General features: G+C 31.4%; 1 protein-coding gene across 2 annotated transcripts in view; it reads right to left on the reverse strand.

The window, feature by feature from the left end:
- Positions 1-1,280: 1,280 nt before the first annotated feature.
- PSPC1 (paraspeckle component 1) overlaps positions 1,281-14,657 on the reverse strand; it is a 62,377-nt gene continuing 49,000 nt past the window's right edge. For both annotated transcript variants that reach the window (XM_054577466.1, XM_054577465.1), the window contains 3 exons: positions 8,054-8,111; positions 4,460-4,629; positions 1,281-2,560 (listed from right to left, as the gene is read on the reverse strand). In XM_054577466.1, the coding sequence (XP_054433441.1) occupies positions 2,375-2,560; positions 4,460-4,629; positions 8,054-8,111 (414 nt within the window). In that variant the 3' untranslated portion in view covers positions 1,281-2,374. The remainder of the gene's footprint in view (positions 2,561-4,459; positions 4,630-8,053; positions 8,112-14,657) is intronic.

The raw sequence follows: 14,657 nt of genomic DNA on the forward strand, positions 1-14,657 counted from the left end.
AAGCGTTTCAAATCATGACACAAAAATAAACATAATATTGTTATAACACTAAAATTGTTTTATATTACCTTTTTATGAAAAGAATTATGGTAGCATATATGACAAACTTACACTTATTTAGAAAAGCTAAATTTTTTATTTTTGTATCCACCACCTTTAAGCAAATGACATTCAAATATATTCCTTAATATACTAATTCACAAGAAAAAAATATTGACTGAACCAGTCACGAAGGTGTTTAATGCTACGTGAACACTAAAAACTGAATAGCTAGAAGTTCACAGATGCTCCACTTGACTGTCTCCCAGAAGCTGACTGTTCCCAGGGTAAACTTGGTAAGTACTGGAACAAGGATTTTCTTGATGCAGGGGAAAAGCTGTGCAGAACTCTTTTCCTGGAGCCAGAGCTGAGCCGGACACCAGAATGTTCAGCAGATTAGCACACATCTTTGTGCACTGGCTTGCAAATGTTCTTGAATGAAATCTTACAGAATTCCATAGCCTTGACCAAACATAGCTTGGTATTAACATTAAAGGATAAAGTTCCTCCCAATCTCAAATCAGCTTTGAAGCAAAATACAAAGCTAAAAATTACTTAAGAATTATATGAACAAAAATATAGATGATGGGGAAAGTATAGTTAGGTGCACTAGATAGTACTTTAAAATTATAGCTAATGTTAAAAATTCCTCGTACTGCAATTAATGTTCAAATTAAAACAAATCCCACTCCCTGCTAACTCATACTCATGGAAACGCAATGAGAATAGTCTTTGACTACTATTTTTACAATCTCCATGAATGCCAAAAACAAAAGCCTGTGAATGGTGCAAATTTTAGAAAATAATTTCATCCATACTGTTGTATCTAAAAAAAAAAAAAGTAAAACATGAAATAGTACATAAGAAAAATTAAATTGGTACAAAAGTCACCCCAATTAAGCTTTACACCCAACTGCTTTTATGCAAGATTTTAGAGTATTAAACAAATTGATTTCTTTCCAAAGTATGCCTTCCAGCAAAAATCAGAAGCCATGCAAAAATAGTGATATTTACATACTGTTCATTTTAAAATAGCACATTATTCTTTAAAAAAATGTTAAAAGCATGATATAGTAACACTGAAATGTTATGTGAGAAATAACTATGCTGTGATCAACAGCTGAGTTAGAGTTACAGTTTAAAGATATAATTCCTTAAATGTAATTTTAATTAAACATGGCTAACAAAATTTTAAATACAGCAAGGACTTTGTTTTGGAATAAAATTTATAATGTCATAAAACCAATTTCTCCCTAGTATTGAAAATCAAACTTCAAAATACATATTCGATAGTAGAGGGATATAATATGATTCCAATTACCCGAGTCTTTCTCAAGGTAATTCTATTTTTTTGAAATCACTTTTTGAACTTGTATTCCTTGGAGACAAATACACCTAACCTGTCAGACAAGTTTTACTGGAGACTTACCAACTACTGGAAAATATTTGCAACACTGCAGAGTCAAGCCATCTTTAATACTTCTAGAAACCAACCTTCTCTAGTAATGTCTTATTTCTTCTAAATCACATAGTAAATCCTGATTTAACATCCAATCAAACAGTATTGTTTGATTTTAAAGAAACTTAAGGGTAAGATTTAGATAATGACACCAAATAAATGGCAGATAGGATTAAAAACAGACCATTATTTCATAAGCAAGAGATTTGCCTTCAAACGGTTTTTTTTTTCCAAGATTGAAAGATTTATTTGAAAAAAATCAGCACAGGACATAGATATCCTTAATATTCCTCTTGGAATATCCGAATATTCAGAATCTATATGAAATTTGACACCAACTCTGGTTTCACAGAACACAATGGTTTACACAGATATAAACTCCCAGGCCCAATCCCTTACTGACATTAGCTTTCACTAAGCTGCTATCTTCAGTGCTACTTGCACAAACTAAAAAACAGAAAATCTATTTTCATTTTTAAATGGCTGGGATTAGTTAAAGCAACCCAAATACTACTGTTACAGCAAAGTTTATTAAAACTCTAAGAGAATACCACTAATAACATTTGTAAATTATCCAAAATTATTTCTTTATTGAAGTAACTACATAGATTTCACAGTACTATGGAATATTTATATTTATCTAAGGTCACAAACACATTTTAACATTCACAATGATGAGCATAAGCATTACGATTCTAATCTACAAAGCTCATGAATAAAGAAAAATACAAAAAAACCTTAAGTTTTACAAAAGAAATACTTTAAATCTACATACATTAACAATAAAACCATTTCTTCCAAGGTAACAGGTTAAAGTGTAAAGGCATACCACTGAATTTGTTTTTTCCCCTCTAAATAGCTAGGATTTAGAAATGTTTAATATCTACGACGCTTATTAGGGCCTTCAAAGTTGCCCCCTTGACTTCCTCTACCAAAACCACCAGGACCACCACTAACAGGACCTACACCAGCAATGGGTGTTTGAGGGGTTTCAGAACCTGTTCTACTACCCATAGGTGATCCCATCTGAGATGGTGGTCCTTGCGGAAATCTATCATTGGGCTAGAATACAACACAATAAATATGAAGTCCATTTGGAACACGCCAAATATAAGTGACAAGAAAAATTGGCAAAATCCCAAGTGGTGATGTCATGAAGTTCAGCAGAAAGTCCAGCAGAATCAGGATCATACATAGAAGGAAGAAAGGAGCAATTTAATTAGTTACTATTTTTTTTAAAAAGCATCTGAAGAGTTACATATTGCTACTAGTCCCAATTTCATAAAGAATGAACTGATTTCTTTGAAGCAAATGCCCTCTTAAACCTAATCAATATTATAGCACTATTCTGATATTCTTTTATAAAAATTTGCATGTAACCATGGTGTATTAAAAAATATTTTCAAAAAATCAGAGATAAAACTGAGGAGCAGCACCACATTCAGAAAGTAAACAGAGTTATTATGAAATCTTTTGAGATGTTTTTCTGGAAAAACTATTATTGGTAAAATACAGTTTTTTTAAATCAACAACTTATTAACATGTACTATTACCAGCACAATTAAACATCTGAATCATATACTTGGAAAAATTTCACAGTAATAACCACATGTATTATTTTCAAAAACTAAATAGAATCCCTTTGTGCAGTAGTAAAACACCATTGTAAAAAAAAAAAAAAGACAATATTTAAATAAAGTTTACAATTTCAGAGGGAGAGTTGGAAAAATGGGCCACTTAAAGTACTTCAAAATTACTACCAATGATTATATTGCTATGCAAAAATTTAACTAAAGTGGTTTAAGTTTTTACTAGCTTTCAGACATCTCACTGTAAAATTAAGCCTCCATGGAAGGAAACACAGTACACTAATTATAATGCGCCATCTGTCATAGTAGATATGACAGCACTGCCCTTTTATCTCCCTGTTCAAACACTCATTTTAAAAAAAAAAAAGCATGTCTAATTTTTCCAAATTCATGGAAGATAGCATTTAAAGTAAATAAATTTTAAAATTCTAAATTATTGCATCCATCAATTCTAAGATACACATTCACTTTTAACATCTCTGCTACCAGGAAGGAGTTACAGCTAATGGCATGACTGAGTTTCATTTGCAGTGCTTTTTCTTTCTTAGCATCAATGGCGCCTTAAGATTTTTGTAGTAGTTCCAAAACTAAACTGTCTTTTCAAAATATATAATCAACCAATCTTCCTTTTTTAAATGGTATTTAGAATAACCATTAACAAAAGCCAAATCAGAAAACGTTTAACCAATATAAAGCTTCATTTAAACACTGATAGATATGAGGGAAATGAAACAGGTATCAGGTCTTGCTATGAAATTCAGATATAAGAATTACTACTGAAAAACATTTTTATAATATTTAATGCACACAAAGATATCTTCACACTCTGAAACCAAGACATAAAATTGTTTACTTTTAAGTTAGTAACAAATGTAATTAGTAATTCTACACTATGAGGAAAAGAATTTTAAACTATAATGTAAACTATTTTACAATTAAATTCTCTGAAATTAACAAGTGATCTTCTTCTTAGAAATGTTTACTAAAAATTGTTTTTTCACATATATTGGAGTTTTGTCCACACCAAAGATAAGGAGTCCACAAAGAAATGGAATATAATCATAAAATATTTGAATGCTGGGAAGAAAGAGGTGGATACAAATTAAAAGCACTGTAAAAATAACTGTAATTAACGTGTTTGCTACATGCTTAAGTAGAAAGCATGCCATGGATGGTAATTATAACTTTCTCAGGATACTTAAAAATAAACCTTTCATATCAACATATAATGTCACAAGATTACTTTTTATTCATTGTCCATTGATCTTTACTGCCAAAACAAATGATGCCAAGTTATCTTAAGTGTGAAGTTACCTTTGGGGCAGAGTAAATATTATTTAATATAATCAAAATAATGTTTATGATACATTACCACTGCTCCATTATCTGGCATCATTGGAGTTCCCATATTTGCAGCTCCTTCTGGTCCCATGGCAGGACCAGGACCCATTGGTGGGCCAGGTATAGTTCCTCTGTTGTTCATATTCATACTCATCATTGGAGGAGGACCTTGGTTACCAGCAGGTGCTGGGCTAAACGCATCTACGCAAAACAATCTATACTTAGAGCTGTCCTATCTTAGTTCAGTAAACATTAAAAATGTAACAACACTTAGGCAAGTATATAGACCACATCATCAAAATCATTTTCCCTCCTTGAGAATGGGACACTCAATTATCTACTCTGTTAACAGGCTGTTGCCTACACTAATTTTCATTCCAAAAACAAAAAGTGTCTAAAACAAGTGAGACAACTATCAATTATTTCAGAACATTTGAGACTGTAGTAGCTTGAGAATTTTTTAAAAATCTGTATTATTTGCTACAGTCAGCTTTTTAACAAAACATTCCCTTTACAATGGTGACTAAATTCTACCAGTTTAAATTAACAGATTTAATTAAAAGATTAGCACTTAGAAAACCACTAAATTTTCTTAAAGTTATGGCTAAAAATATTAACACGTAAATTGCATTAAGTTGTGAGAGGAGAATCCATTCCCTCCAATATATAAAATTCACTGTAGCTTTTATAAAGTTACAGAACTTCTCTCAAAATTACAGGAGGTATTTTACATAGAAATATATAACCTAAAAAAAATTGAAATGACTGAATATGACAAAGCTTATTTTTAAAAACTGCAACCAAATACAAATTAAAACTACATTTGATTGATTTTTAGATTTTTCAATATGCTGAAAATTCCACAAATGGGAATAAGCGAGTATACTTCAAACTTTTTCATCAGAAAGACATACCCCTGGCCTCACGTTAATTGCAAGTGTTTGAGCTGTAATACTAAATTTATAATGGCCTCAAACATGGTATTTTTAGGTACCTTCCCCAAATTTTTTCATTTTTAAACTCTTCATATATTTGTTTAGCATCAAAAATTCATTACAAAGATTGACTCCAACTTTGAGTTTTCTTCTAGTATTTTATTAGGTAGGCAAATTTTATGAGTCTGAAATCAATTCCTCAAAAAGACATAACAGCAGTTGAAGTTTTCACTGAAACACACAACTCTACACAGTAACTTATGTAGCAGAACTTCATAAACGGCTGAGTCCAAGGAGTAGCTGAGAGGAAAAGTCTTACTCCCAATCAGTTCCTGGCAAAACACTGCTCTTTCTGAACCCAAACCCCAGGAATCTAGCAACTTCATAGGGAAGAAATTATTTCCTTAGTCCCTAAATGTTCTTACTAATAAATATATAACTTTAACTATCCAAGAATATTTATATTCCCTTAGCATAACTATAAAAATAAATGTTAACAGACTTCCAGAATGTCTCTCACAATGGAAATAAGAAACAGTGAACACACTACCTAGGAAGAATCAACCTTACCTCAACTTTCCCAAAAACAGATCAAGGATTAGGTTTTTAGTTTTGGTTTTAATTTTTTTTTAATAGAACCTAACTGTTACATCTAACTCGTGGGATTCTATGGGTATAGTAAAATAACAAAAAAAAAAATAAAAAAAAAATAGCATTTCCCACCATCAATAGCTGAAATACAGTCTTATTTTTAAGAATTACATCTTCTACCACAGAGCTATAATTAAAGTGAATTTAAAGATCTATTCTAAGGAATGTTAGAATTATTTGTTCCCCTGAAAAACAGTTCTTCATAACCTGTATTTCACTTGGTAGGTACACTGGTAATAAACCAGGAAATCTAAGGACACTTTCTATCAATGTAACTTGACAGGATGTGACAATTTACTGACAATTTGCTGACTCATCAGCAACAAACACTCAACTGCTTAATGACCCATAACTCCAGTAAACCACTAGGATAGAGTCTCAGGTTAAATAGAGCATAAAGAGGAGAAAATTAAATGAATTAGACTTCAGAGAATTGAGTAAATACTCGAACGTAGATATGGTCTTCTGGTGAATAAAATGCCATTAAAATTTTAATTGTCTTCAATTCCTTACTAAATAAGAAATCTAAAAGCATAGTCTCATATTTCTTCTGATAACACTGTTAATCAAGCAGTCAGAATGTTTTGGGTCTCTTGCAACATGAGAAATATCTGAAGTTTGGTTCCTACATTAATGTCAATCTAATAATTATAATGGCATTTCAAATCACCTATAATCCATAATGACCACAACACATCCTTAAAAACCACATGGACCATCCCAGTTTACTTTGAAAAAGACAAATACTGAACTACTTGTATTTATTATATATGCCATTGTCTTTCATAATTTACAATTTTTACAATTTATTTACTCCACTGATTATTTTGTATACCCATCATATTAACTAACAATGAGGCTGTTTCTGGGTAAGGGCTGTGTTTCATGCTTATTTTACATACCAGAGATGCTCATTTACTACTTTGGCGGATAAGAAAAGTGACCAAATGAACATCAATAAACGATTTTAAGATCAACTGACTGACAGTGGCAAAGAAACTGTCATAGAGGAAAGAAAGAAGCTGATCATGGAAAATACTGATTCCACACATTAGATGCTATAAGATTTTTTATTCAATACACTATGCAACCTAAGTACAATCTGGATTTTCTCAGTTGGTATGCATGTTATGCAAATGGAAATGTTAAGGCACTGTATTCTTTACAGTAATAGATACATTTCAATTATGTAAAGATTTTAACCTCGTGACAGCTTCAGTGGGAAAATGTATAAGGAATCTATAAAATTTAGTTATTTATCTAACTTCTTTAAGGGTATGACATTTCAAATTTAATAACACTTAATGAAAAACTTCCACACTTATTTTTCCCTAGCTTTTTTACTTGGTGCTATTTCCCTAACAACCTGGTTATAAGCCAATCAATATTAAAGATGTTAAATATAGGAATTTTCTTAAAAAAAAAAAAAAGAAAACCCAAAGCTTTCTAACAACTCTAAAGATATGCATTAACCTAAATGTACAAGGCACATCTCATTTCCTTGACAAGTCATAAATGTCTCCAAACAGCACATTTCTGTGCATAACACTGTAGGTTAGGGCAAAACATTAGACATTTAGTAAAATGAATAAAATTAGCTACACAAAGAGTTACCTTAAAACAGAAATTTATAAAATACTCCTAAAAAGTTTAGAAACACTATAACCCCAAAAATACCCAATTTCCAAGGTAAGAAAGCCAATTTGAAGGCATAAAATTTAATTTTAAAATATTATACCACACAATTACTGAACAAGTTTAGAATTTTATCAAAACCTGGTTACAGGTTTCTTTCATTAAATCTATTAAACGTTAGCATATCTGTTAGTCTTTAAATAAACGAAATGAAAAAGTTCTTCCTAGGCATATGTTTTTTATATACTTGTATTTTTCAATTTAATAAATGTAAGAAATTTCACCATTAAAATGTTGATTCCAAATTTTAGTTTGTTACTGACATGTAGATACCACAAAAAGCATGTACAGTTCCCCAAAGAATTACAAGTAAGTTATAGAAGCCTTTTGCTTCCAATCCCTACCTCCCATGTTTATTGCTCCACGGGGACCCATATCACCCATTCTCATTTCCTGTTCTCTCTGTAAGTAAACATAGTTGTCACAGTCAACCTATCGATCTTATCACATTTCCCATCTAAAATCAAAAAGAAAAGAATAAATTGGGACATCACTTTTCATTTAAAAATTTTAATTTTCCAACATCTTTTACTTAATAAGAACACACTGAAAAGAAACTTCGGTCTCCCAGGTTTAACATACTACTACAATGTTTAAAGCACCCAATTTATAATGCTAGATTATAAGTGAATCAGATTACATAAAATTTACCACAGAATATTTTAAATGTTTTTATTCCAACAGATCAAAGACATAGGCTTGGATTCCAAAGAAAATGGAAAACCTAATAACCATCAGGGCCAATTATTTTTTCCTCCCAGGTCACTAATGTCTTAAAACAGAAATGACTATTACCCTTTTAATATTCAAATGCATTCAAACACACAACACAAACAGCTGTGGAGCACTAAGCTAAAAAGTTATAGATTATTTTCATTTTTGAAATACTGTAATTCATGCTTGCATTTTTATCCAAGTACTGAAGCATTATTTTACCCAGGACCTATCGAGGTCTACCATAAAAGCCTACGCTACACATAAGAAATTATTAAACATTCAGCATAACATCCCTTCTCTTACACAGTTGGAAAGTTCTGAAACAAAATGCTCTTGAGGTTAACTATGACACAAAAGGTCATACAAATCTAAGAAATATCTTAAATTTGAGTACAGACACTGCTTCCTGAAAAAGTCTTCATTTAGTAACACCAACCATAGAGAATTAACTTCAATGAATTCTCTTGGTGAAATGATTCAACATACTATAGCTGCAATTTGCACTATTGTTTGTTCATCTTTCCCAATAGGAGACAAGTGTGTTAAATGTAGTGAACCTAAAAAATATTCTCAGATAAAGGTAGCAATGCCCAAATATAAAGAAAGCATGTTTCTACTGTTAAAAGCAATTTTATTGAAGTGTTTAAAATTCCAGTTAATATAAAATACTGGTGAAAAGCACCTAAGAGCTAGAAATAGAAGAAATACAAGCCTATGATGGATAAATAGCACTAAGCAACGAATAACTACCTATTTAACCTTATGGAGATGCCTCAAAAGGTAATCTTTAATTAGGTTCCAGTACAAGAACAATATCAACTTGCATACTATCTTGAAGAAATGTTACATTATTTACAGAATTTAAAGCCAAACCTTTCCCTGAGCTATTTTCTAACTTTCCTAAAAATAAAAGTCTAACAAAACTTTTGATTTTTAATGGATATTCATACTGACCACCAAAAAAAAAAATAGTATGTTATAGAACTGACTACTATATTAATTTTCCAATTATATGGAAAATACTATCTAAAATCATACTTAGCACTATTTTCAATAAATCAAACAAGACGTCATGTCCAAACATACTAATAAAGTGTGGACAGCATCAGCATACCTAAAATCTCCCAGGTATTATTTATATAAGGTATTTAATATGTGGATTTTATAATAATGACATTCTGAAGGGGAGAACAAGAGTTTTAAGTTGTATTTTTACTTTTTTATTTGCCTTAACTGTAAAAGATTAGAAGAGCAATACCTAACGATTAACGAAGTAATTATTATACTCTCACTGTTTGAAACTTCAATTTTCAAATCTCCCTCATATACCCTAACACCTAACTGAATGTCTGATTCACTGGTGGGAGCAAGGGAGAGAGACTACCATCTCTATTGTCTTTTTGTAACTTCAGTTTTACCTATACCTATCACTTTCTGAACAGTGTTTAGCTTTATTATACACAAAGCTAAGTATTTTTTAGAAATTATTCTTAAAATCTTCTATTATTCCATTTTCTTCATTAACAGAATTTTGTCGAGAACATTAATTAACATACTGAAGAGGTCTATAGTTTTAAGTCAATTATTCAACAGTGGCTATATTTTCCCTTCCTGATACTCTATTATATACTTGTTCTAGTTCTAAAATATATTTCTTTAAATGAAATAATGAGAATGCCTTACAATAGTCCATGCTGAAGTAGAATATCACTGTATTAAAATAATTTATATTGGACCAGTATAGCATGTTTCACAAAATATACATACATTCAATTAATTTATTAATGTTGACATTTCCTTACAGAATATCTTTTGGTATTATGTTACACTTTACTCATAAGACTTTTAAAAGATGACAGACCATTTTTAAAGTATTTTAGATGGAACGAAGTTTTCACCTAATTAGTCATGTCTTAAGGTTACTGTTTCTATAAATCCACTGCTATATACTTCTAGTAAAATAAGAGGCAGAGATTTTGCTTAAGGGTAGTGTTATCAATGGAAATTAGTATAGCACTCTTTATTATAACTTGATATATCAAATATCAATAAGGAAAAGCACTTAAAGAATTTCATTATAACAGTGAAGCAATACACAAGGCTTTCACTTCTCCTATGAATGATTTCTAATATATTTTAGATTAGAACCGGCACATAATATGTATATGTGATAGTTTTTTAAAACAAGTATTAATGCTGCTTTATTATATTAGCAAAAATTAAGAGTTGTTTAACATGTTTAACATGAAATAAGCTATGTGTAAACAAAATCTCAAAAGACTACAGTGCAATGAAATGATAAAGCAATAATGAAAACTTAAGTAATCCTCAGAGCAACCCTGCAAGAAGGTTTATTGTCATCCTGTTTTAGAGATCATATTATTAAAGCACAGAGCTGTTAAATAACTTACTCGAGGTCATACATATATAAAGTGGTTGTGCTGACCTATAAAATTCTGCCAAAATAAGAGTCCGTGAAATTTTCACATTCATAAGATACCTTCATTTTTTAAGAATTCCAACAAAAACAAAAGACAAGATTTTAAAACTTATTCTTACGACATTTATAAAAAGGTATGACTTTCTATTAAGAGTTATGCATTGGTATTACTGACAGCTTGCCACTGAAGAAAGTTTAATTCACAACTGACCAACAAGTTAAGCAAGTATGACTGATTTTCAGAACTACATATCAAAGCAGTATTCCATTCAAAGAGTTCTTGAAGTGTGGCTTATGGAATACTCAGTCTCCAATAACCTTTCGGGGAGTGTACATATCTGAAGCTATTTCATTTACTATTACCAACAGAACATAGTCTTAAAGTTATAATCTAATCATACTTTTCACTTGACATTACTGGATGGTGCAAAAGGAATGGCAGGCTAAAATCCTGGTGTTTTAGCACAAATCAAAAGCACTTGCATTCAATATTCTACTAGAAATCATTGTATTCTTCACATGCAATTATGAATATCTAGATGAATAAGTAAAAAAAAATATTAGTTTTATTAAATCACTATCCTTGGGTGCATCTCTTTTTGAATATTTTATGCAACACAGAATATATACATAAAGCATGTCTGCTGCATTATGAAGTAGGGTGATTATTTCAAGAAAAACAGTTCTTGTAATTGGATTGCAAATTGAAATGACACACTTTCTTACTGGGACAAGAACTTACTTGAGATAGCACTGGACAGGCAGATCTTCCCAGACATTTTCTGATGAGATCAGTGATCAGTATTAAGATGTGGTTTTTAATTTTGTATAATAAAATGCATTAACATTTGAAGTATTAGTGTAACTTGATAAATCAATATTCTTCTAATGTTGGGTACATCACATTACAAAAATCATGCCAGGGTAAGAGACCCATTCAAATTCAAAGCAGACCAATAGATTATAATGCAAAAGAGTACTTCCAAGAAACAAAATGCTTATCAAGTTTTACTACAGTGTCAAACAGGAATATCCACAATTACCAGAAAAGGTTAAAACATATTTCCAGTGTGAAGTCAAGATTTTTTTTTCATGTATTTTAACCAAGAGTATTGCAAATTGCAATTTAAAAGCAAGTAGGGGGAGCCAGCCATTTTCCGTAAAGCAAAACATTAAACGAATTTACAAAGCAGTAAAAAAACAAAAAACAAAAAAACCCACTTTTCCCACTACATTGCAGTTGAGCATTAAAGAAATTTGAAAAAAAAAAAAGTGTAAAATAAGCCCTGGCTGTTATGTCTTAGTGGGCTGAGCACTGGTCTATGAACTGATTCCCAGCCAAGGCATATGCAGGCCAGGTCCCAGGTTGGGAGCGTGCATGAGGCAACCAATCTCTGTTTCTCTTCCTCTCTTTCTCCTTCCCTTTACCTCAAATAAATAAATCCTTTTAAAAAACATTTAAGTGTAAAATAAGGTCATTCTTCCCAATAAAATCCATTTTCTTTCAGTATTTTTTAAAACTTCTAACATGGTAAAACACTGACATAATCTAAAGAAAAGCTCACTGGGATCCTCAGTAATTTTTAAGCCTGTAATTTCAAAACCAAAAAGTTTGAGTAACATAAAGTAGCAGAAAATTTGCACTACTGTAAATTAACTAAAGCAGTATATACCAAAGTGGAGAATTTGATGCTGCTTAGTGTAATGTACAGACTTTTTCCCTTTAATATTTAGGGTATCAATCTGAATTTTAAACATGGTGTATTTCTTTTTCTAGGTAATCTAATTTAAAGGTTTTACACTGCACATAAACAAGGCTAAAATAAAGAATAATATGAATGCCTAAGGTTTAGGAAACAATGAAGTAAATAAATACTTAACATATATCAATTGGGGCAAGATTTTGTGATCAGTAACAAAGTATGTTCATCTAACACTGTGATCAATCTAAACTCTTGTTTGAGTGAACTCAGTTAATAACCATAATCATTACTCTTCATTAATTCATAAAGACATCTCATGTATGTCCCTAAAAAGACTGGGGATTAGCCCTGGCTGGTGTGGCTCAGTGGATCGAGTACAAGACTGCAAATGGCTGCAGGTTCGATTCCCAGTCACGGCACACACCTAGGTTGTAGTCCAGGTCCCCTGTAGCAAGTGTGCAAGAAGCAACCACACACTGAGGTTTCTCTCCTTCTCTTTCTCCCTTTCTTCCCCTCTCTCTAAAAATAAATAAATAAAATCTTTTAAAAAAAATGGGAGAGGGAGGAAAAAACCTTGGGGATCACCATGAGCCATTTAGGTTCCACGTCTTAATAAAGAAAATGCTAAAAATCCTAATGTAAAAATATGGATATAGAAAATTTAAATCTATTGAAGGAAATACAATTCTAGAAAAATGTATTAGTTCTGGCAGATAAAAAGATTCAACTGTTTTATCATCAAATATTCCAAAACTTTTTCCTAAATAGAAATTACATTTACCACTTGGAAACATCTTTTCTTTCAAGAGAATTAAGAGAATAATATGATTATTAGAGAGCCAAACTGTCAAGGGAGAAATTAAACAATGTGTTAGTATCCAGAAATAATAGATGTATTTTTAACAATGTATTTTAATATAAAGAATGGAACAAAATTCAAGTAAATGAAATATTTAAATAAGTACGAAGAAAAAAAAATCTAAAAATGAAAGGCCTCTTTGCCAAATTACTCAAAAGGTGATGAGACATTAAAAATTATGCATCAACAAAGCTATCTCTTCCTTAAAAAAATATTTTTAAACTAAAACAGGAAAGAAGACATGTTCTCTTTGATACGACGCAAATAATATCATGCAAACTTTCCAAAATAACTAGCAGAGAATGTTTGGAAAACTTAACATTTTTAATTGAGGCAATTAAAAACAAGAATTTCCAAAATATCTCTCATTTTCCTCCCTCCCTCCCTTCTCCCTCCCCCACCACACACACAGCTAGACAGGGGCAGGGCAATAGACTTTCAGTAACATAAGACAATCTTTTAATATATAAAAACTATGGTGTTTTTCCCCCTCAATTTGAATGCATGCATACCAACATATCTGCACCCATCAATATTCGAGAAATGGCCCTCAGTTTTGTCATCGTTAAAATAAAACTTTACATCAGATATCATCAGGGAATTGGAAATTAAAACAATGAGATACCACTATTAGAACAACCAAAATCTTTAATACTACCAACATGAAATGCTGGCAAAGATGTGGAGCAACAGGAACTCTCTTCATTCATTGCTGGCAGAAATTCAAAATGGTGTATCTACTTTGAAAGACAGTTTCTTACAAAACTAAATATACTCTTACCATAAGGATCCAGCAATCATGCCCCTAGGTATATAATAAAAGGAGTTGAATATTTATGTCTGTGCAAAAACTTGCACATGGATGTTTGCTGAAGGCTTACTGATAATGGCCAAAACTTGGAAGCAACTAAGATGTGGTACATTCAGACAGTATTACTCAGCAATAAAAATAAATGAGCTATCAAGTCATGAAAACACAGAGGAACCCTAAATGAATGTTACTGAGAAGCCAGTATCAGCCCTGACTGTTGAGACTGAGTTAGTTTGCTGTTGCCCGGCAAAGGGAAAGGTCACAGGTTCAATTCCATCAGGGCACATGCCTGGGTTGTGGGTTCGGTCCCTGGTCAGGGCACATACGAGAGGCAACCAATAAACATTTCTCTCCCTCTCTTTCTCCCTCCCTTCCCTTTTCTCTAAAAATAAATACATAAACTCTTAAAAAAAAAAAT

This window comes from Pteronotus mesoamericanus, unplaced genomic scaffold (genome assembly GCF_021234165.1).
Source record: "Pteronotus mesoamericanus isolate MK-2021 breed Mesoamerican mustached bat unplaced genomic scaffold, CSHL_Meso_final contig_433, whole genome shotgun sequence".
Classification (NCBI taxonomy): Eukaryota; Metazoa; Chordata; class Mammalia; order Chiroptera; family Mormoopidae; genus Pteronotus; species Pteronotus mesoamericanus.